At 40.0% G+C, this 25,463-nt stretch overlaps 1 protein-coding gene across 6 annotated transcripts in view; it reads right to left on the bottom strand.

Moving 5' to 3' along the window:
* Window positions 1-11,132: 11,132 nt before the first annotated feature.
* Window positions 11,133-25,463, bottom strand: part of LOC149312542 (neurotrophin-3-like) — a 123,398-nt gene continuing 109,067 nt past the window's right edge. For all 6 annotated transcript variants that reach the window (XM_089524845.1, XM_089524844.1, XM_089524849.1 and 3 more), the window contains one exon: window positions 11,133-12,443. In XM_089524845.1, the coding sequence (XP_089380971.1) occupies window positions 11,658-12,422 (765 nt within the window). In that variant the 5' untranslated portion in view covers window positions 12,423-12,443 and the 3' untranslated portion in view covers window positions 11,133-11,657. The remainder of the gene's footprint in view (window positions 12,444-25,463) is intronic.

The following is a 25,463-nucleotide window of genomic DNA, read 5'->3' as shown; positions in this document are numbered from 1 at the left end:
ACTTATACAGTTACCTGATGAAATCCAACTTTGCTCCTGTGCTTTTAAAATAGCCTGGCAAGGAAGCAGGAAAAGCTTTTCCATTAAAAAAAAAAAAAGTCTGCTGCTAACCTTATGAGGGTCACTGAGACAAGACTGGTCAGCCTAGGTGAATCACTAATTATACTGAAATGAAAAGAGCATATTGATATTTGTAGAGGACTTAAAGCAGTTAAAGGGCCAATACATTTCCCAAAGACACATTGTAATTCTGTGAAGGCAATAAGCACAATGATGGGCAGGCCATGGTCTGGGCAAAACAGCAGGATTAGATGTCCTCTCTGTTCAGGCCATGTCACCAGTTAGCAGACATTCTCAGCCTGCCACCAATCTATAATTGGCAGAATTCCTGTGCACAAATCATTATATTAAAACTGTTATAAAACTTCTATAGTTTAGTGTTGATATGCCAAAAGAACATAATAAATTAATTAGTTATGTGCACAAATGTACAGTTTGTCAACACTTATGAGGCAAAAATCCCTCTTGGTGCTTTCAGTGGCATCTCTCTATCAGACACCCTTTGAACTCTGTTCAGTGAACATGTGGGGCTGAAAAATATGGAGCTATTAAAGAACAAATATATATGGTCATCAAGCAATTTAGTATTCTATAATGATGCTATTCACTCAGCAATAGCATAATTAAAATACTGACAAAATAAAAGTTTTGCTGCAAGATTGACCTCTTGTCTTGAAGATGTAAATCCACTCATTTCCACATGCATAAATGAAAGTGCATCACACCATTCATGAAGTTCATTCATGTGTAAATTAGAGTCTGACACACTGCAACACCTGTACCTGTAGCTGTAGGAGAGGCTGCTTCTATTGTACTCCTTTGTTCTTTCCCAGTCCATTGTTCTCCCACTCCATCTCATAAAGTGGAACACTATTATGTCTGTTGATCCAACCCAAGAAGGAATTGGGGTAAGAGTACAGCAGTGGGAATCCTATCCTTCTAATAACTGCAACTGAAAATTAGGTAATTAAGTTAGATTGATTGTTAAGTACCAATTATTTTTGTAACCCTTATCTTCGTCTCCCCTCCTTCTCTCATCTTCCCCATTTTTTAATTTGCTTTTTAGTGGAGTGGAGGTACATGTCTATTTTATTTTTTATTTTTTATTTTGAATGTATGTACACCAAAGCCATTATGAATGAAATAACAGCTGTAGCTTAAAAGATGGATTTTTCTCAAAATCTATACAAATGATGGGGCAAGGATCAATTCCCCCACCACTTTTCATATACAAGGAGAAAACAATGGCAATTTTTAGAATGACAATAAATGGTATTGTGCACAATTCACAGTACAGAAAGACCATGAACCAACATAAATCACAGCAGGTCGAAAAAATATGTTATGCCTTTTATGTTACACTGCTTTAACTAGAAAAGATTTAAGAATGTGATGTTAAGCATTAAAACCAATGCAGCTTTTAAGGGGTTTAACTTTGGCTGGATTACACTTATTGTTTGCTGTACATTTATAATAATTGAGATGTTCCTATGCATGTATTTTGTTGACAAAATCACTAGTTAGGAAATGATCAAAATGTATCTAATGAATACTACTTTTCTCTTTGGAAAAAAAAGTTTTCTTTTAACAAGTTATGCCTCCTTCAATGCTTCTTATTGATATACTAATTGTACCCATGGAGTGAAACAGGAATGCACACTGTACCTCACCCTACGCAAAACATTCCTTTGTTCGAAGGAAAAAATTACGTTTGTTCAAGTGTATGCAATTGCAGAGGTATGTGTGACTGGGATAAGGCAGCATTCTTGATCATATGAAACTTGGAATAGTCCTTGGAAACTCTGAAATAGTCCTGGTAAACATTCTTGAATTCAGAGGTTGAGATCGTTGAGTCACATAACTCACATGCCCATTTCCATCTAATGGTGTCTGGAAAGGCTGATGTGGTTTTCTGTAAAACCTTACAACTGGCTCAAAGTGTCTTTCTTTTTTGTTTTGTTTTTGGGTACATTTCTAAATTTAATTAATTTCAATTCCAATCTAAATTTCAATTAATGCTAACTGATTGTGGAGAAAATTAAAGTTGGTATAATCAGGCTGGGGAAGGGAAAACTATATTAACTATTTTATTGATATTATTATTCCTATAATATATTGGTGGGTTTTTTTCAGAATTCTTCTTCTTTTCTCTTTTCTCTTATTATTATAGAAATGATAAAATTAGTAACCTGATAAGAATATATAATGAATGTAAAACTGGTGAGGTGAAATTAGAGATACAAATAATATGCATGATTTGTTGTTGTGTGCCTTATGGTTTTCTTGGCAAGTTTCTGCAGAGGGGTTTCGCCATTGTCATCCTCTGAGGCTGAGAGTGTGCGACTTGTCACCCCGTGGGTTTACATGGTTCAGCCAGGATTTGAACCCTGGCCACCAGATTAATTGTCCAATGCTCAAACCACTAAGCCATGCTGACTCACAAATATGTATACGTGACTGAAAATAAAGGGGTAATTTATGCTAAACCAAACAGCTTTATTAGGAGTTAAGTAATTGGGAGTGCGATATAGGCCTGTTCAAGATCAGTAGAGAACAAACTAGAAAATGACTTTGGAAATACTTCATTTAGAAATAAGAGGATCTAACTGAAGGAACAAGGATTTGAAACTGCAGTTTATAGATAAGGATACAAGAGTGACACATGCTGGTCACTCAAAGAAAAGGCTATACTGGGAAATAAAATGTTATACTAGAAAAAGGGGGAAAGGCTTCAGGGATAAGGATAAGGAAGTTATCTGTACTGGCAAAATAAAGCAGTTTTACCCTGCTTTGAGCCTCTGCTGTTTAGAAAATGAATGTCACTGAAATGTGGTAAAACTGGGACCAAACTGTGCTAAAAACCAGAACAAAAAGAAGCCCATATAGGCTATTCTTAACACAGAAAGTATAAGCACCATGATGTGAGTGCAGCAATGCAGGAAAGCCCAGACAGCATATGGAAGCAGTCTAGAGCATGCACCTTTTAAAATGTTCCACTGTACTTCCCAGTATGGCCACTGTGGTGGTGGGTTGCTCACTCTGAGGTCAGAAGGATTTGGTTGTGGGAGGTTTGTTCAGAGAAGGTTTGAGTTTGCCCTCCTCTGAGGCTGAGAGAGTGTGATTTCCCCAAGGGGTTTCTAGGGGGAGGTTTGACCAGAGAGTGCTTGCCTTCCTTGAGGCTGAGAAAGTATGACTAGCCTTGTGTGTTTTTTAATGCCCAAGCAAGGGATCAAACCCTGGCCCTCCTGCACCACTGCCTCCTGCTGCGCTTCCTCAGATGCATGTTTGTTTGTATATATTTTGACCCTCAGAGTGGGAGACATTGGAGGTGCTCCAAAATCTCTATGGACTATTGTTCAGGAACTTTTATTTGCTTTTGGCCCTGTGCTTCTACTGAGCACATGTGAAAGGGATCTAGGGGTCTTTGTAGACCCCAAGTTGAACATGAGTCAATAGTATGATGCTGCAGGTGCTAAAGACAATGTATACACATTGTCTAAATTGAGGGAATTAATAGTACCACTATACATGTGCTTTTTTCCAGAACACCATTTGATAAAATCACAAAAAATGCTCACTAAAATAAATTGTGCCTGTTGGAAAATAGTTGGGTGCTATTGTGTTATATAAAGGAAATAATTACAATTTTTTAAAAAAATACCTGCATGAAGGTGCCCCACTTACTTTTACACATCCTTCATCAAGTGCCAACTTCCTCAAAGCCTTATAATCTCCTGCTCATTATGGTATTGCTGATTCATACATATGCGTCACCTGCAGCTGAGCAATGCTTTTCTATAGTAACCTCACCCATGCTTTAGTACTACTGTCTCTGCAGTCCCTTAGATGTCATTACATCAGAAGAACATTTGCTTCTTAAAATAAAACTGAGTGTTTATGATTTCTTTCCTTTTTCTGTCTGTAATTTTTTTCTTCCTCTTAGATGGTGAAGGAAACAAACTGAAAAATAGCAAGTCCTTAATGTATGGTTCCAGCCTGGATTCCTTGAGATCAGAATTCAAGCTCTTGCCCTTCAGAAAATATGTTTACACATCTCTTAAAAATGAATTGCCATTGTACTTTGGAAATTTTCATAGCAATGCTGAAAGCTACGTGCTACTATGCCTCCTTTGGGTTTGCATCAAAATAGAGCAACCCTGGCATTATGCATTTGAGGATTTTGTTGGCTTGCCATCTATTTTTGTCAGTAAGGAGGACACAATATAAACTGTTTTTACAGTGAATTTTAAATATTTATTAACCTATCCTGAATATATATTGCTTGAGAGTCAAGCTCTAACCCCATCTCCAAAGCTGATTCCACTGAATACAGGCTTGAACTCTAAATTCACAGTAGAAGAAATATTCTCTTAATCATACCTGTAGGAGATCTTTTGCATGAAAATCCCCCTAACAGTGGTATAATCCATTAGGACAACTGTGACTCTTTATTTATAGAACCAAATAACAGGTTTAACAAGTCCATAAATGGGGAACAGTAAAGCCTGCTGAAGAAAACTAAACAAAACAACTGCAAATATTAACAGGTCTCCTTTAAAAAAATACGATCTGAAAAGAAACCAGTTTTAAAAAATAAAATACAAGTTTTTCCTTTACTGCACTTGGCAACCTTAGAGTAACTGGAAATTCCTGGTGATTTTTTTCTCGGCAATGTATGCTTACTGATTTCTGCTTTTCCCTAAGAAAACTTGATTAGTTGATTTAGACAGAATGTGAACGAAAGGAACATAGGGGACACAATGTTCTATGAGTCTTTTGTATCTTTCACAACTTTTCCAGGCCATAATTTTTGAAAACTGCAGATCTGTATCACAGGATTATATTTCATTCAAACAATTCAATCCAGTTTGTTACTAAATTTATGTGAAAATTGCACATATCTTTGATGAATGTGGAGTGAAGGAAATCTATGAATAACTGGTAAAACAAACAAACAAAATTATCTAAATCCACCAGAGCAGTTAAATCGAATTGATACCCAACCATGAAATAACAAGACCAGACACGTAAATTGGATGAACAAAGGGCCATTTATTTGACCTATAATCTATTTAAAGATAAGCACTTGAACTTAAACCTTAACTTCAAACTATGAGCAAATTGATTAAAGTGAAAAGCCTCATGCAGGTCTAGCTGAAGCCAGGGTCAATCCTAGACTTCCTCTTCAGCCTTCCCTTTGGGCACAAACACTGAACCCTGAGGTAAATCCGATGATTCAGATTGCATCCTCAGTCCAGTCCTAGGGAGGTAAACATAAGGCACTCTTCCCCCAAACCCCCATGAATTTGTAAGGTTGAGCAAAACCCCCATGTCTACCCCAAAGGCAGGTTCTCTCACAACTGCACACCCCTTAACGTGTTTAAGCTGATCAAGAGCCTAACTTTTCACCACAAAAGGGTGCCGATGGTGCGTCCCAAACAGTTCTTTAACCCCATATGGGCCACGGACAAAGGACAAGCTCAGCTTAGTCCCTTTCCCCACCAGGCTATTCAAAATGTCTTTTAACCCCATTTTGAAAATCCCTCAAAAGATCAAATTGCCCTCATTTGAAAAGTGAACCCCCCCTGACTGGTACAACTCTGGGTGTTTAACCAAAATTGACGGGTGGTTAATTAGAAAGCCAGATGTCCTTAATAGAGAATTTCTATTAACCTGTTTTCTGGCAACATCCAATTTACGTGGATTACTTTCCCCTCTCTACAACTGTTGGGGCAAAATTTTAGACCAGATGAACCTCATGCCGGGCCACGTATGACATATGACATCGAAATCATGTCTCGCTTGACAAATTAGAGCTTTGCACTTGATCAAACCAAGGTCATTGCCACCAAGGTTTATCAGCAGCACATCAGGTGAGGGCCCACATGCTCCTCAAACAACAACTTGAACAGACAACTCCAGCGTAAGCTTTGTCTGCCGAAACATTCAATCGTGGCAATTTCGCTGAGACCAAGGTGAGAGCCCATCTGACCAGCTCAAGCCTGTCTCACTGCTCAACAGATCATACTCTGCCCACAGGTGAGGATGTGAATTGTAATAGAACGAACTCTGAAAACTAAAAGAAACAAGAGTCAACCAATTTAATGTGTTGTAGGAATCATCTGCACATATTTCTGGAAAGCTGAAGATTGTCTTCTACCAATGTGTTTGATATCTGTGCCTCAAATCCTAAGGCTGCTGCCGTGGAGGCCACTCCGATTTGGAAAGAATAAGTACCGAATTTAACCCCCCTTAGTCCAGGATTAGCCAAAGCCTTAGTTGCCAAAGTCCAAAATTGAAATTTAGTCAGGGGTGAGTGGTCTATGGCGGGTTACAGACGGGCAAAAAGGGGTGTGCTCATGACATCATGAAGGTATAGCCTTTAGACGGCCCTTACCTGAATGCCACCATGAACGCACCGCTTACGCGCCCCAAGCGGGAAGAAGCGGCATTAAAAAGGTGCCGCTTTTTTCCGCTTCTTTTTTAGAAAAGGCGTACTTGCGCATCTCCGTGTGTAAGCTGTTGCACCGATACGCCACAATTGTCACGCCACAAATTTAAGTTGCCCATCTAAAAGCTCCATGTCTGCTGCGGCGCATAATGAGTCGGGGGCCCGGGACATGCACGGTTTGCAGTCAGGTTTTAATTGCAGTGTCAGATGCCATGCAGATATGGAAGCTGCAGCACAGCACAGCTGCACTCTATTTTAATGCTAGTAACCCTAACCCTAGAGCAGCATGTGCGCATGTGCTGCTAGAATTGCGGGAAGTTGTAAGTTTTGCCAGTGGATATTTTGGTTGTAGAAAGTGATAAGTGAAAGTTTGGAATTTAAAATGAACCCCTACACACATCCCTGCGCCATTTTCACCTGGGGAACGGGCACAGTTCAGCTGCTCCTGGCACAGCTGTGTGGCGGCTCCCCTTTGCCACCAGGCAGGATGGCACAGCCATCCTGAGGGGGCTGGGAAGAATTGCAAAATGTCCTCTATTTGAAGATGCTAAGTGAAGCAAAGGGAGGGAAGGAGATGATTGAGAAAGGCAGGGCGGCGGAGTCATGGGCGAGGAGGAGCCATTGAGGCAGACAAGCGGAGGAAGCGGTGAGGGAGCCTCAGCCCATTCACAATCCTTCGCTTCTCTCTCTCTCTCTCTCTCTCACACACACACACACACACACACACAGCACTTTGAGACCCCTTTAACTGCCCTGGCTCAATGCTCTGGAACTCTGGTGTCTGTGAGGCATTTAGCCTTCTCTGTCAGAGAGCTCTGGTGCCACAATAAACTACAATTCACAGGATTCCATAGCACTGAGCCCTGGCAGTCAAAGCAGTGTGTTTTGAACACAGATATCCTCCTTTTGTGAGTTAATGAATAAATCCAGTCCCTAGCCTTTATATCTCTTTCACACCCTGCAGGAATAATAACCCACTTTGAGACTGCTTTAACTCAATGCTAGGGAATCCTGGGAATGCTAGTGTTTGGGAGACATTGAGACTTCTCTGTCAGAGATGGCTCTGAGGCCACAATAGACTACAACTCCCAGGATGCCCCAGCACTGAGCAGTCTCAAACTGAACCATTTCCTCAGTGTGGATGCACCTAGTGAGGAATTCTGGGCACTGCAGTTCAACTACGTTTGGAGGGTTATGGGACACCCTGTCAGAGATAGCTCTGGGGCCACAGCGTACTACAATTCCCAGCATTCCCCAGCACTAACCCAGGACATTTAAATCATTCTCAAACTGGATTATTCCCTCAGTGTGGAACTCTGGGCATTTCAGTCCAGCTATGTTTTATTTCTGCAGTGTATTTTGGACCAGAGGCAAGGTGACCAGACATCCTCCTCCTTTTCCAGATATGTCCTCTTCGGTCAAATTTCAAAATGTCCTCCATTTGGATCATGGCTAAGAAGCATGAATTTATAATTACATGGGTGTTTTTAGCTTTTATTTTTGGTCATGTCCTAATTGCTTGAATGCCCTATATTTTGGGGTGAGGGCATTGGTCATGGTCACCTTGGTCAGAGAGCTTTACAGGGGTTTAACTGCCATTCTGCTGTTGTGCTGGAACAAACCACCATTCCCAGAATTCCATAGCATTCAGCCCAGGCAGTTAAAGTGGTCTCAAACCAGATTATTTCTCCAGTGTAGATGCAGCCCAAGCCTTTTGCCTCTCTTATGCCTGAGATTTCAAAGCCCAGCCCTGGCATCACAACAAACTACAAATCCCAGGATTCCATAGGATGGTGTGATGAGAGTGAAAGCAGTGTCAAACTGCTTTAATTCTGCAGTGTGGCAGCAGCCTTAGTGTGCTTAATGCAGTTCTTAACATGGTGCACCTCTTGCATACCGAGTCTCGCAAGACTTTTTTGTTTAACAACTTGTACCCATTAACTCCATTTCATGTCTCCAATACAGACAAAACAAGGCAAAAATTAATTAATTGACTAATATCCCATCTTTCTCCCAGTACAGAAACCAAGACAACATACAACTTCAAAAACACAGTACAATTCTTAAAAATCCTGTTAATACAAAAGTTAAAAAACTAAACCAACTTTAATTTAAAGTTGTAGTGTAGTGGTTTGAGTGTTGGACTAGGACTCTGGGAGACCAGAGTTGGAATCACCACTCAACCATGGAAACCTACTTGGTGAACTTGGGCAAATCACACTCTCTCAGCCTCGGAAGAGGACAATGCCAAACCCCCTCTGAGCAAATCATGGCAAGAAAATCCTGTGATAGGTCACACTTACGGTCTGCAGTGTATCAGAAAATACTTGAAGGCACAGAACCACAAAGTGGAACAGGACTAGATCCAGAAGGTTCTGGAATGCTGTGAGAAGACTAAGACCATCGGAAAACACATATTTCCAATGGTCTTAGGAACTGAGACACCACTCCAATATGGTTGGGGGTCACCGCAACATGAGGAACTGTATTAAAGGGTCGCAGCATTAGAAAAGTTGGGAACCACTGCCTTAAGATGATGACTTCAACTGAAAGAGACACTATGCCCAAATTAATAAAGAGACACTGGCTTTTATTACAAGAGTAAAGAGATCTCATAACAATATGTAAGAGTATACTTTTGAAATGGTAACTAAGGCGCATTCCGGACGGGCCCTATGGGGCGCCGTCGTTACACGCGAGGGGCGGCGCTTCTTGACGTGCCTTGTCCCTTGCACATAACGAGGGCGTCAAAATGGTGGCGCCCTATACAGTTGGGCACCGCCATTTTGACGTGATGGATGCCTAGCATCCACACATCTCGGCGCCCTTGTGATGCTGCAAGGGCGCCATTGGCGCCTTGCAACATCACAACGGCACCGCAAGAAGAACCCGCTTTTTGCGGGTTCTTTTTGCTGCATGGAGGAGCCGCATGGTTTGTCCGCTGCGGCTCCTTCGCGCAGCAAACACGGGCGGCAGCAGACCACCCTTTTGGGCAGTCTCTAAAGCGCCTAACTTCTTTTGACAAAAGATAAGACAGCATCTGACAACACTGTTCATGCTCATGGAAGGATCTTGTTGATTTTCTTGGACCTCCTACTGGTTTTTAGTGCCCACAGACCAGGAGTACACAACTTGGTGTCCTCCCAATGTTTTTGCTACATAAACTATGCTGACCAAATAATCCAGGACAACTTTCCTGCAGCTGGCTTGGGCCAGGATGGCTTGGTATTTCATAGTTGTGTGTTCAGTCTGTAGTGCCAGCTAATTTTTGTTCTGTGATGTAACCGTCAACTGCAAGGTTTATTCTGTCTTCTGATATCTAAGAGAAGTCATCCACAGGGTGAGCTAAAGTATGCTCAAAATATGCAGCTGTACCTCTTATTTCCATATGTTGATCCTAGTGAGGTTGTGGAACTTCAGAACAGGTGTCTAAAGCTGTTTAAGCTGTAGGAGCCCTGGTTGTGCAGTGGTTAAATGCCTGTACTGCAGCCACTCACTCAAAACCATAAGGTTGCGAGTTCAAAACCAGCAAAAGGGCTCAAGCTTGACTTAGGCTTGCATCCTTCCGAGGTAGCTAAAATGAGTACCCAGATTGTTGGGGGCAAATTAGCTTACAGTTGTAAATCGCTTAGACACTGCTTAGGTGGTATGAAGCGGTATATAAATGAAGCTTGTTTTGTTTATTTTTCTTTGTGGACAGATGATAACAAATAAGCAGAAACCTAATCCCAGTATGGTGAAAGTACAGATTGAGTCTCCATTATTTGGAATTCTGAAATCCAAAAATAATCCAAAAACTAAAACGTTTTCATGGGTGGCTGAGGAAGTGAAACCTTTGCTTTCTGATGGTTCAGTATATGCAAACTTTGTTTCATGCATAACGTTATTTTAAAATATTGCATAAAATTACCTTCAGCCTATGTGTATAAGATGTATATGAAACAGAAATGAATTTTGTGTTTAGACTTGGGTCCCATCTCCAAGATAACTCATTCTGTACTCATATGCAAATAGAGATATTCCAAGATCCAAATAAATTAATACATCCAAAATCCAAAACACTTCGGGTCCCAAGCACTTAAGATAAGGGAAACTCAACCTGTACTTTGTTGTTGTTGTTATTATTATTATTATTATTATCTTTATAAAACGCCGTAAATCTACACTTTGCTTTGTATACATGCTGTTTGTACTCTGATGGTACTAAATAAATGACGGTGGGGTATACCGGTTGGTGTATATAATCCTTGTGTTGCATACAGGATTTCAGCCTACCCAAGTCTGTTCAGATGTAAGCTGCATGGGTCTTACTCAGAGGTAAGTATATAAAGGATTGCTGCCTATACCCTGAGCAGATCTGGACAGAGGTATTCAATCAGTCTTCAGATGGGTTACAGTCTGTTTAAAGTCACCAAATGAAATCTGGAGATTTTTTTCCCCCTAGTCTTCTAAAAAAAAGCTTTGGCAGCTTTAAAAAGAGTTACCAAATCAAATGTACTTTTTTTAAAAAAAGCAACACCTTACAGTGAAAGCTTATTAGCAGTGGTTTTGGAATAGTAACTTTTAGAAGTTGGGAACCACCCTAGAACTCTAATGTCAAAATTGCCTCACAGTACAAAAATGTGTTTTATTGCTAGCCGGTGGATGGAATTATTCACATTAGCTGCAGGCTAAATGGCTTAATTTCTGATATGAAGGTTTCACAATTATACACATAGACACACAAAAGGGGAGATAAAACACATATAAAAATCTCACCAACTTACTTGATCCAATTACTTTTAACAGCTTTACTCAGTGGTCAGTGGCTTGACAATAGAAATGCTGACTACACAAAAATTGTACAGGCAGTTTATGAAATGCTGGGAAAGAACAGAAGATGCAAGCACTAATGAGAAAGGTTGCTTGTCAATGGGAAACATCCATGCTTGATGGTTATTTAATGAGAGAAAGCATATTACCTATCTATTTATCTATTTATATTGATATCTGTCTATATATAGATATAGATACATTTATCTTGTTGTTTGCTGGATTTTAATAAATAAGGACAACTTATAATATATAAAATAATAGAAACATTTATATGCTACATGCATATCATATAATTTAGACATAATAAGTTATATGACAGAAGAATGAAGACCTATGTTCGTCCAATTTTCCGGGACAATGCACATACACAAGAGGTGTCTATTCTTATCCATCTCCAGGCTACAAGTTTGTTGTTTTCTGAAGTCAATGCTCGTACAAACGTTTGGGATGTTTTGCACTGGGAGTTCCAGTGCTTATCATCTATACCACGGCAACCGCTTTTGGCAGGTTTTGCTTGTTTACACTTTGTTTCATAAAAATATTGCTTCACAGGGGAAGGGCCCATTTTGATCTCTCCCAGCACAGTTACCTGGTGTCCTCTAATGTCAATAGCTGAAGATTTGTCCGTTACCCATCGGCTTTCACTGTCACACACAGAATATTCCCCCCGGTGGCTCTTGTTTTCAGCAAACCTTCTCCGTCGAGAAGTTTGGTTCATCACCCCTGAGCTACCAATGTAATCCTCCATAACATACAATGGTGGTGGTTCCAATGGGGTATTGTCACTCAAGAGGACCCTGGGGGAGCTGTAGTGCCTCTGTTGCCTCAATAATTCTGTTTCCATAATTGGCTGGAAATCCATATTTTCATTGCCATCTATATCTGGCTCAATAGCATCTATTTTCTTCATTGTGTTTTGTATACTATTTTTGATATCTACCATCTGCTTCGATACTTTGTTTTTCAAAATGTCTGCTTGAATAAGTTTTATAATAAGAGAATTTATTGATTCTTCTGGTAAACTCCTTTGATCCATGTTGGTAGATTGGATGCCACGGAGATAAGCAAGAAATATTGCATAAAAAAAGATGGACATCACCTTGTTCACGTGTAAGATCTGAAAAAGAATTGAGAGTCAACTTAGAGACAGCCAAATGAACTTACAAATCAAATAATTTGTCTAATTCTTCTTTTAACTATTGCATACAATGCTTTACAAATAGTGGTTGCAGCAACTCGAAAGGAATAACATAGTACATTTCCCTACTCTGGAAAGACAAAAGTGTTGTACAACACGTGAATATGCTTGTGCATGTGCAAAACTAATTGAGGCATTTAATGAAAGATTCAAGGACTTGAAAATTAAACAGATGGAACTGAACATGTTTGCTACACCATTCAATGTGGAACCAGCTGGTGTGCCTGATAACCTACAACATGAAATCATTCAGCTTCAAAGTGATGATGAACTGAAAACTATGTACAACAACCTCCCACTGCTTGAGTTCTACATTATTATTGTTAATTATATTATTTATATCCCGACTTCCTCCCAGTACAGGGACTCAAGGCATCTACAAAAGTTACAGCAATGATGAATTTCCCACTTTGATGAGGCATGCATTGATATATGAATCTGTGTTCAAAACAACTTACTGCTGTGAGCAGTTCTTTTCCAAATGTACCATCATAAAGAGTCAACTGTGCACATGGATCAAGTGCATAAACTTTAGAGCCCCACACAATCCAAATGCATGACATTTAAAGGACCCTAGTTGGCAATTAAAAATAATTTTCCACTCCTCCCCTGTTTTGATGTATACCTGAAAGTATACTTCCCACAAGTCTAGCTTTGTAAAAAATCTTCTCTTTTGCAAGGCATGCTAACATAGAATCATAGAATCACAGAGTTGGAAGAGACCACAAGGGCCATCCAGTCCAACCCCCCTACCATGCAGGAACTTTCAATCAAAGCACCCCCGACAAATGGCCATCCAGTCTATGTTTAAATACCTCCAAGGAGGGAGACTCCACCACTCTCCAAGGAAATGTGTTTCCTTGTCGAACTGCCCTTACTGTCAGAAAGTTCCTCCTAATTGAATCTCTGTTCCATTGTTCCATGTTCTAGTCTCTGGAGCAGCAGAAAACAAGCTTGCTCCCTCCTCAATATGACATCCCTTCAAATATCACCCTCCTTTGGATACACTCCAGTTTCTCAACATCCTTTTTGAATTGTGGTGCCCAGCACTAGACACAAAATTTTACTGACCAAAGTAAAATAGAGTGACACTATTACTTCCTTTGATCTAGAGACTGTACCTCTATTGATGCAGCCTAAAATTGCATTGGCCTTTTTAGCTGCCTCATTGCACTGTTGATTCATGTTCAAAATGCATTTATTCAAAATTTAATCATACTCAAATTGTATTTATTTGAGGTGCATATAGCATTTAACCCTCAATGGTCAGTCTCAACAAGCCATCCTTCTTGTCTTAACAGTATCAACAAGCCATTTCAGGGTGGCACATATACTTGGGGCAGCCATTGAGGAAGTTGCCAAATTTTTGCCTATGAATGTCCTTAAGGCAGTTAGTTCTTTTTTCCCCAATAAATTTTTATTGGATTAGAAGGGGGGAAAACATACATATTAAACATACATACAAAATAACATATAATCCTACATACATTGATACAAATTAACAAATTAAGCATATAATGTTCAAACCTTCCCTAAAATAATCTAGTCTTCAGCATTTCTGCTCTTATTTCCATCAGTTACTCTTCTTAGATCTTCTCACATTATCACATCTTCTTTCTTCACTGTCCCTTCTCTACTTAAAACCTCTTAATCTCTTCCCTTTCTCCCACTTCCCCTTTTACTAATCCTCTTTTCTCCTTACTCTTATCCTTCACTCCAACATTTGAACTAAGTCTTCACCCTTAACCTTCTCTCACTGCTCTGACCTTCTATCACATACTTATACTTTCTAATAACTTTCCTATCTTCTTCCTTCTTCTTTGAACATTACTTACAAAAAAAAAGGACACAATTAGGTTTACCTATACCAACAACATCACACTCACAAAATTACCTGAGGGTCAAAAGGCTATAGTTTGTCATTGGGTATTCAAACATAACCAGTGTCTTGAGAAACAAAGTACAAAGCATGTCTTGTACTACAAGGGTTTACACAAAGGAAATGAAATAAATTATGATGAAACATTTGCTGCAACTGCAAGAGCAGAAAGTGTATGTTTAGCCTTGTTTCTAGCAGCTTTACATGGTTTTGAGGTTAATCATTTTGACATTTCAACAGCTTATTTGAATGCTATTTGCAGGAGACACTCTATATGCAACAAGCTCCTGGTTTTGAAACTCAAATACCTGGACAGGTATATAAACTAAACAAAGCTATCTATGGTCTCTGTCAGTCAGCTAGGAACTGGAATGACTGTCTAGTGCGCTATGTTTCAAAGGGAGCATTGCTGACCCATGTCTATACTGTATACAAAGGGGTCTGGAGATAAGTACATGTTTCTTTGAGTTTTTGTTGATGGTATTTGTCTAATCCGCTTGGATTCCAAGTGATTAAGCAGAATATAAATTATTATTATTATTATTATTATTATTATTATTATTATTATTGGCTAAGACAACAGAACAGATCAGGGAATTTGCAGACAAGCTTAGAAAAGAATTCCAACTGAGAGATGTAGAACCAGTAAAACATTACCTTGGAATTGAAATACAGAGAACAGAAGATGGGAGCTTTCTGCTTAATCAGAAGCATAAAATCATTTAGTTGTTAAAAGAATTTGGTATGGAAAACTGTAAAAGTGTACAAACCCCATGAATATAGACTTCCCTAAGCCTATAGGTGACATAACATTTTAAGATCCCAATCTTTATCAATCAGCTATTGGGAGCCTATAATATTTAGCACAGTGGTCCAGACCAATATTGCCTGTGCTATACAGTAGGTATTCTAAGAAGACTAGAATATAAACTAACAACACCTGCTTGGCAGACAGTAAAACGAGTGCTTAGATATTTAAAAGGTACACTGAACTATTGTTTAAAATTGCATTCTACTGGATCCATGAAACGAGAATCAACAAGTGGCATGGTGTTAACATTTGCAAATTCACTAGTTGAATGGAAGTCCAGGATCCATTTCAACTGCAGAAGCTGAATTTGTTGCACTCTCAGAATTATGTGATAACCTAGTTTGTACAAATGTTGAAAGACTTAAATATGCAAATAAACCAGCCAGTATATGTCAATGAAGATAATCAAACATGCATTCATATGGCTAATGCTGAAAGGGTAAAATCACGAACCAAACATATAGATATAAAATATTGTAATGTATGGCAAGCAGTGGAAAGTGGTTGATTTAATTGGTGTATTGTGACTCACAACACAATCTGGTTGATCTTATGACAAAGCCACTTTGTGCTCTGAAGCTCTAAAAGAACAGGAATGAAGGAACAATGTCTGCCTGGAAAAATGAAGGGGTGTCATGGTATACAGACCTTGTAGTAAGTTTTTGCAGGTGCAGAAAGAAAACAGAACAAGGGGTTAGGCACAGTTGTTATCTGTCTGAGATAGCTGCACTCACTCTGAGGAAAGAGCGAGAGCAGGAATCAAGGTCACATGATGTGCTTATATTAAATTGGACTCGGTAACCATTATGCTTTGCCTTACCGCCAATAAAGCCTTGCTGACTGAAAGTGCTGTCCATGTCCTTCTTAAATCCAGATAAGCAGATCAACAACCTAGGTATTTTAAAGGTGGCACGTTGTGCTTCTGCAGTCTGCACATGCCCTGGGTGGGCATGAATATCTTGCAATGACAATGCCATCCCAGCCTTTCCTGATGAAGAAAAAGATGGGATGGCGCACAGGGCGAGAGCACAGGGGGAGTGCAGGTATGGCAAGCATGAGTACAGCATAGGGGGAGCATGCATTCAGTGCAGGCCACACCCACCACCTGTCCACCCTCCCTCCCAATTGTGCCACTGATTTGAATTAATTATTTAGATGAAATTGCAAAGCAACTCCCCATTAAAATTGTGGTTGATCAAACACGAATGCCATAGCATACAGAAATAAATTGAACATGATCACAAGAGAATGGAAAGCAGGGCTGAAAATAACATAATAACATCCAGAGAAGTTCTGACTCTGGGACTAAAGATAGATCAGCTATGTAGGAATGAATGAGGGCTACCTGGCCTGCCAGCATTGCAGTGAAAAGGCTCTTGGCCTTGCAGTTGATCTTAACATGAGTCAGCACTGTGATGGGAGGAAAAACCCTGAAATTTTATGTTGTCTTAACAGAACCAACATTTCCAAATCACAAAACCATTTCATTTTATTCCGTGCAAATAAAAATTCACCAAGTATCCAATTCTAGGTTGATAAGAATGGAGATAGAATTGGATGAGATCAATGAAGATGGCCAAGGCCAAGGACATCTTCAAAGTATTGAAGCCAAGGTCTAAGAAGAAACATTGAAGGTATTTTTAGTCTGAACAGTTGCACCTGATAGTAAGACTCGATCTAATGGTCTTAGGGAACATATAAAGATAGTTTTAGTTTGTATCATCAGAAATGTCTCAATGGTGACGATGAAATCAAATAGCTAGAAGTGTTCTGAATTATTTAAATCTTATAGAAGATGGTGGATCACTCTTTGAGCACTCTTTGAGTGTCTTTATTTTCTTCACTGAGCAGGAAGTGCAGAGGTTCCAACTCTATAAAGTTATTGATTTATGAGGCCCCTTTCCACTCTGTGGTTCTGTGAAGCAGCAGGAAGTTCTCTTTTGTGCATGTCATTTAAATGAATGGAAACACTGGCGCGTTACAGACCGCCCGTTTGGGGTGGCCTGTATCCGACCCTTTCCCCTCTGAGGCCCCAATCCACTGCCTTCCAGGCCGCAGGGAAGCGGCAAAAGGCCGCTTCCCTGCAGCCTGGAAAGGGGTGTCCTTGGGGCTTCGTGCCCCAAGGGCACCCAACGAGTGTATAAAGGCTGTGCCAGCGACACAAATCCTAGAAGTAGCTCCGTTTCAGAGCTCCTTCCGGGGCCATGAAAAAGGCTTCCCAGCCACCCTCGCGCAGCACGAGGATGTCACGTCCGCGCCATCCCGTTTGAATGGCACTGCCATTTTGTACGTACCATGTACGTACTAGGGTTGGGGACATCTGGAAGAGACACCCCCGGGCAACCCTAATACGTACATGGTACTTACTTTAGGCACGTGTGTAACGCGCCACTGTCTCATTTAATCAAGCCTAGTTATATATATTTTTTCTCCATATCACCTTTATGTGTAAGGGAGCCATATTTTTTTCCTGCCTTCCTGGTTCCTGAGACTAAATGCAACTTCGGTGGATATTTCCTCACATAAAGTGTTCTATTTCCAGTGTGGCTAAATGTGAAATGCATCTTACATTTGTACCATCTAAGACCAAAGTCATAGTATTTTCAATCAAATGTAAATTGCAAATAAGAAAAGTTGCCATTATTCAGATGTAATTCACCTCTTCTCTTCTTGGTCTTCCTTTAAAACTCTAATTTAGTAGCAGAATGTCCAAACTGAAAATTGGCAGCTGATTACGGAGCATCTGCACAGACGCTAAGCCTGAGGTGAGGCAATATTAAGAGAATGGAAGATGTCTTAGTCTTTGGCAGAAAACTAGCAACCTAAACACTGAAATGTGGTACATCTGGAGAATCATTATTCTGTGCTGAGATATTAAAAGACAAAGAATAAATTGTGAAGCAATGATAGCTAACCAGGCGTCTGGGGATCTAAAACTTTGGCTTATACACATTTTATTAAAGCTAAAGAAATATATTTTGGGTAGGAAACGGATATGAACCTGAAAAGGGGAAATGGCATCCAAAGGAAGTTTCTCTACATGTGTATGTGTGTGTGTGTGTGTGTGTGTGTTAGGGGTGAGAAAAGGTGTTCATTACCTGCCAAATCATATGAGATGGAATCTTTCAGTTATTATCAATACAGAGGGGCATTACCTACAATCAAAGGAAACTGCCTTCACATGTCACTGCTTCTTGCAGTCTTATCTCCTTACATGTTCAGCACAGGGATTTGTGTAAGTTCTTCAAAAGACAGACAATTTTTACTGTCACTGAGAGTAAAAACAATTACATTTTATTATTTAAAAATAGCAAATCTTCAATTTTAATTTCTAGGTTTGCTTCATATATCGATATGCTTTCAGATAAATCAGAAAGCTTACATAGTTCTGGTGTGGATAAGGCTGTCCCATGAGAGTATTGTCTTTTACTCAATTCACAGGAACATTTCTTTGTATTCAGTGGGTTTGTACCAGACATAACAGTCCTCATCACAGAATGAACCATGTGTTCAATATTTGGTAACTGCTTTTCCTTGCAAACCAGAGCAAGAAGGATATAATCTGAAGAAGAAGACAATGCATGGGAAGAGATCAGCTACCCCCTTCCCCACAAATCTGTTTTCCATGTCCCACCAGCTGCTTCCTCAGCTCCCAGGTTCAAAACTCAAGGAACTCCTATAGCAACAAATGCAAATGGGATTAATTTATAAAAAAAACAGTGGTAACATGGAAAGGTCAAATGCCATCCTTCCATTTGTTGATCCTCTGTTTAAAATCACACCTGTCACATCTTCAAAGCATGAGCCATACTTTAAAGAAATTCAGGGAGCCATGTTGTTCCAACCTGCTTTCTCATATTTGTGTAAGATCTATGTTTAATTGTTATGTTTAAAAATTTTAGATGACTTGGCAAAGAGCTCCATAATTTTACATGTATAGATATCAAAGCCTTTGAACTGGGACTTCTACATGGCGTTGTTAATGCAATCTGAAGATGTTAGATGACCATTATTTTAAGTTCATTATAAATATAAATATAAATATAAAACACAATTTAATTGGTAATAAAATATTTTTTCCTATCTTTTACATTTGTGAAGTCCCTGCATTTGAAGCATTTAAAGCAAATTTGAACATTCTTCCATGAAGAATGCTGAAGTGAATCATAATCCTATGCCAACATGTGACTAAACAGGCAGTAGAATCCATCTCTACATGAATTACTGGACAGTGTCTTTCCCTGTTGCCTAACAGTAGTAGAAAAGATGGAGAAGATATTGGATGATAGGCCTCTTTTAGCTCTGCATAACTCTTTCTTCTAACCTAATTTCTGTCTAATGCTCATTTGCCTAATGCTAGATCCACCCCTGCAGGAAAATGATGTTTCCTTAAAAAAACCCTTTAAAATAAATCTTCAAATTAGAGATTCTCAAGCTCCTCCACTCCACCCAGGACCACTTGAAAACTGTAGTAGAGGTGTCATAACAGACCATTGAAGAAACATTTTTGTTGTGGTTCTGCAAATCATGTTATATACATAATTCTGTTTAAGTCAAGGGAAACATATAATTCCTTTTTAAAATATTTGTGCAAAATTTTGTGGTAGTTGAGAATGTAGCATGTGTGTCAGTTTTAGTCAGGTTCAGTATTCACCTTGTTTCTCGGTTTGGACTTGAGTGTGGTGAGGTTTGTGCCAGGTTTGTGCCAGAGTTTTAAAAAAAGCTATCTTTTGATTGTCAGAATAACATAAATTTGACTACAAGGCCAAGTACATATATTCTCAACTTTTCAACAGTTTTCCTGCAGATTCAAGGACTACTGCTTAGGAACCTTTGTAAAAAAACATGAAAAGACTTCCGGTTATAATGGCACCCTGACCGGTTGCTTGGCTAAGGAGCTCATGGTTGAGCAGTCATCCAGTGCTGTGAATCCAAAGGAATAATACCCCTAACATGATTCCAATCACACACACACACACACACCACTCATTTGGGATCAATTTCCAGCCACCAGTGTTGGCTAAGAAGTTATTTTTGGTCAATGCAGATGGTGGCTGAGAGGATCAAAGAGCCACCATAGCAATGCTGGCTGCAGCCAACCCTAAGCTGAGGCAGTAAAGTGGTGCCACTAACCTGTTTTTAAAACAAGAATATGATGAAGAAATTTGTTTACTAGAAAAAATCAACTGGATGTGAAGGTAAAAAAAATGAGATCTTATTTAGATGGATAATAAATACTTCAAATCTCAGAAGAACAACAAAAAAACTTTTAATGCACCAATTTCTGTAGCAACACAGAACTGCAAGTCAGGGAAAGCTCCCAGATGAGCTGGCCCAAGGCATTATATTACAAAGAAATGTAACATTAACTTATTTTACTGCTGCATAAAATGCTAAATGAAGCAATGAAAGAACAAAGACCAGAATCATGGAGTAATGCAAATGTATGTTTAATCCCTAAAGAAGGAAAAGATCCAAAAGATCTACATAATTATAGTCCAACCCCATTACTAAATGTGGATTATAAGATTTTTGCAAGTATATTTTCTGAAAGAGTGAAAATTATTTTAAATTCAGTAATCCACGAAAATCAGAATGGCTTTGTTCCAGGAAGATTGATGAAAGAAAACATTAGAGTGATGGTTAGAATGCTATGCAAAGAATCCAGAAAAAAGAAAGTGGCCATTATTTTTGCTGATGCCAAAAAAGCTTTCAATACAGGCAATTGGAAGTTTATACTTGAAATCTTAAGAATGGAAATGGGCTCCATTAATGGAGCAAACTATATATGGAAAGCAGACGGCACAAGTTATAGTTAATGAAGAAAATATAAAATCAATTAACATCAATAAAGGAACTAGATAGGGTTGCCCTCTTTCACCCATGATGATGATGATGATGATGATTAATTTCCAGGATATATATCCTGCCTTTCTCCCACAATGGGATTCAAAGCGGGTTATAATATTTTAAAATGACAGAGCTAAAACAATGATTACAAAGTTTATTACTATAATGGACGTTTTGAACAGAGCAATTAGAAATAAAAGTAATATCAATAGCATTAGAATCAAGGGACAACTTTACAAACTGAAGGCATATGCAGATGATCTGATCATCTTCTTAGAGGACCCCCTGGATAGCATAAGAATTATTGCAAATTTTAAATGACTTTGGAGAAAATTCTGGCTATAAGATAAAGAAAAACTAAAATCATAACAAAAATATAACAAAAAACCCCAAGAAAAACTGCTCCATGCAGAATCAGGATTGATAATAGAAAAGAAGGTCAACTGCTTGGGACTATGGATTACAAAAGGAACCTGGATCATTTTGAAAATAATTATAAACATATACAGAAAGAATAAAAAAGGGTTTGATCAAATGGTCCAAACTTCAATTGTTGTTTCTTGTCCGGATCACAAATATCTTCCTGTTGCCACGTGGTCAGAAGGCGGAGAAGCCTGATCACAGAGCGTTGTTAGGTTGCATGCTTGTTAGCAGTTGATATCAGCTCAATAATCTTCCTGTGGTTATAAGAACTGGACTAACAACAAACTGGACTGCAAATTATAAGAACTGGACTAACATGAACTAAGAAATGTAAGAAATGTACAGAAACAATGGAGGAGCACTTCACTTCCTAGATACATTTAATGAAAGGAAAGCTGTTTGCTTGTGTGAGCTGAGAGAAGCAGGAGGCTTGCTTGTTTGTTCATTAGTTTTTATTGTTCTTTTGGAGGCCCAGGTGCTCTACTGAGCAAATGGTCTCAGCGAGATTGGGAAGGAGAAGAAGTAATTTGGGGACTTGGTTGGGAGAGGAACTAGCAGCCACTAGCTGTCTATACAGTTACAGCCTCAGTCCATTGAGCTTGGCAAGGCCAACAGGCATTTAATGGGTAGTTTAGCAGAAGAAGCTTGATTTTTTGTTTCAGACTCAAGACTACTGAATATGAATTGTTAGGGGACTACTAAAGTGACCTGCAACACCTGTAGTCTATTTGTATTTTTGCCAGAGAATGTGAGCAGTTACACCTGCAGCAAATACAAGTTTGTTGCACTGTTGGAATAGAAGGTTCAGCATATTAGGGAGCCTGAGGTTTCCTCAGACAGAGTGGAGCAAACTGTCCTGGATGAGGAACACACAGGGCATGTCCACGAGGAAGATATTAGTTCCCAAACACAGGTGGTACACATTTGGAGGAATGTCCTACATAGAAGTAGAAAGATCAGGGATTATTCTGAGTTTGGAGCTATAAAATCACTTCAAAGCTCTATCCCTTATCAGAATTGATGAGGAACAACAACAAGGGCAACAGTGCCATTCCTCAGAGAATTATAGGTGATCTTGGAAGATTCGGCATATGTAACGGCCCCTGCCATTTAAAGGAGACATGTGGTGGTGGTAGGGGACTCCCTGCTGAAGGAAACAGAACCAGTGATTTGCATGTCTCAAGAGGTGTAGAGCCAAAATTCATGATAGGCTGACAAAATTCTTCAACCCCACTGACTATTACCCCTTCTTTTTGGTTCATGTGGAAACCAATGACATTGCAAGGACATGGTCCAAGATGTGAGAAAAGAGTAGTGGAGGTGAACAATTGGCTTTGCAGATGGAGTCACTGGGAATATCACCAATTGGCTGCAGAAAAGTGCATGGGGTAGGGGAGCGGCATGTGGAGATTCCATGTCTTCCAGTGCAGGGCAACTAGAGAATAGTGGTCATGAAAAGATAAGTCTAAGGACTTTATCACACAGGGAAAATTAGAAGGTTAAACTGGTCACAATGCAGATTCATCCAGGTCATGAGGGACAATTTCACAATTGCTTTTCAGATGCTGCTGCACACAAACAGGTTAGAATCCAAACAAAAACTCAAGGAATAGGCACTTTTGCAAAAATACCAGGTTTTCATTTCCAGTTAATTCACGAATTCACTTTCTTCATGTAATTGCAGCAGTCTGAAAACCACATGCTGGATTCTCCCTGTTCCCAGATTTTCCATGGTTCCTTTGCTGTGCTGAGGAGAGGGAGGCAGCCTTATTCTTAAAGGGACATACACACAACACACACATATCTTTTCATTGCACAGGTGGTCTTGTCCTGTTGCAGCCTCTAAGCCTTAAGTCTAAAGGAACAGCTGGTGAGGGCAGAGAGAGGACTTTTGGAACTCCTCCTGTACGGGAGGGAGAAATGGAGGATATACCCTGGAAAAAGGAAGGCATTCGGGAGTTTCAGCCCCTGTTGAAGGCAAGTTTATGGACCAGCCACATTCTTTTTCTCTCGTGTGTGTGTGTGTGTGTGTCTGTGTGGTTTTATGGGAGTTTGCAAAGGGAAACTTCAGCCTTCCTTCCTCTAAAACAGCTTCTGGGGCAAAGAATATTTCCCCCCCTGATCCCCTTCCCTCTCTGGAGCATGTGTGTGCGTGCATGCGCAAAAAGTTATTTCCAAGCTAGTAATGGGATTTGTCCTCATCTGTCTGAAACCCAAATTTGCTTTCTACACACTTTCTTACATAAGTAATGTGCTTTTCACCTGTTGTGGTCTGTGTGTGATAATCATTATCGAATTTACTTGCTTTTCTGGGATGTCAACACTTTAAGCATTTTCAGGATGGAAACACATAGGTCTCCATGTGATTAAGTCTTAATATTGCATCTGCAATAACAAACCACTGCAAGAGAGTTCAGATACAGGCCATAGGTACGATGACAGAGAAGCAAATGAGACCATTGGCACTAAATAAGAATTCTGCACCCCAAATGAACATTTATTTCAGTCCTCAAATTTCTAACATTGCAGCCAGCTAAAACTTCATTTGACCACATAGTTTAGTCATTCAAAGAAAGGGGGCAGACAATGTCACAAAAGAAATGTTAACACAGAAAATATGAGCACCGAAAGAGTATATTTTCAATATCTCACTTTGGAAGTCAGAAGAACATTCGAATCACAGAATCATATATATGGAAGAGACAAGGGCCATCCAATCCAACACCCTGCCAAGCAGGAACACAGAATCAAAGCACCCCCAACAGATGGTCATCCAGCCTCTGTCTAAAACCTCCAAAGAAGGAGACTCCATCACACTCTAAAGGAGTGTGTTCCCCTGTCGAACATCTCTTCCTGTCAGGAAGTTTTTCCTAATGTTGAGGTGAATAGAATCCTAGAATCATAGAATTGTAACGTTGGAAGAGACCACAAAGGCCATCCAGTCCAACCCTCCTGCCATGCAGGAACTTTCTATCCCCCTGCCATGCAGGAACCACATTGTGAAGGAGTCTTTTCCACTGTCAAACAGCCCTTACTGTCAGGAAGTTCTTCCTAATGTTGAGGTGGAATCTCTTTTCCTGTAGCTTGCATCCATTGTTCCAGGTCCTGTTCTCTGGATTAGCAGAAAACAAGCTTGCTCCTTCCTCAATATGACATCCCTTCAAATATTTAAACAGGGCTATCATATCAACTCTCAACCACTGGAAATCGATTCTGATCCTCATTGGATCGATTCCAGTGAGAAAAAAGCAGAGCAAATGTAAAAAAAAAAAAACAAACCACGGGGTATCCCGACACTACTTTTTTGGCCGTATTCTGCCAAGTAATCGATTCTGATGAGATTCCAACAGGTGGGAATGCCAGATCAGAATCGATTGTGACGAATGACAGAAGGCTGTCACCATCCCTCCCCACCAGAGACATCCCCAGTGCTGTTTTTTTGTTGTTTTTGTTGTTTAAAAAATAAACTTTGAAAAATCGCTCTATTGTTGAAGCAGTCACTTGCAAAGTGGTTGCTATAGCAATCTAGCAATTTTGTGATAAGTTTTTTTTAAAGAAAAGGGGGGTTCTGTACACCTCCTCCTCCTGGATCCTTTGACCTTGCCTCCATCTTCTCTGGTCTTGTCCTCCGTTTTGTCATCGTCATCCTCCTCCTTTTTTTTCCACCATGGCATGGCCCTCCTTCAGGGCTGAGAGAGTGTGCCTTGCCCAGGGTCACCTCCAGTGGGTTTCCATGGTGGAGGATGATGCAAGGGCGAGGAGGAAGACGAGGCAGCACTGAAGGGGGCAGTGGAGGCAGCAGGGGCCCCTGGAAGGACTCAGTCTGAAGGGAGGCCACAGAGGGTGCTGGGGGCTGGTCTGACGACTCCACCACCAGCTCCTGGCAATCCTCCTTCCGAGGCTGGCCTGGCTCCCTTCTCCTGAGCCCCAACAGAGGCTGGCCTAGCTCCCCTCGCCCCCTCTCCATAGGAAGTTA

The sequence above is a fragment of the Sceloporus occidentalis genome, unplaced genomic scaffold (genome assembly GCF_023333645.1).
Source record: "Sceloporus occidentalis isolate IW3139 unplaced genomic scaffold, rSceOcc1.0.p SCAF_5, whole genome shotgun sequence".
In the NCBI taxonomy this organism is placed as follows: Eukaryota; Metazoa; Chordata; class Lepidosauria; order Squamata; family Phrynosomatidae; genus Sceloporus; species Sceloporus occidentalis.
This window is presented reverse-complemented; position numbering and strand designations above follow the sequence as displayed.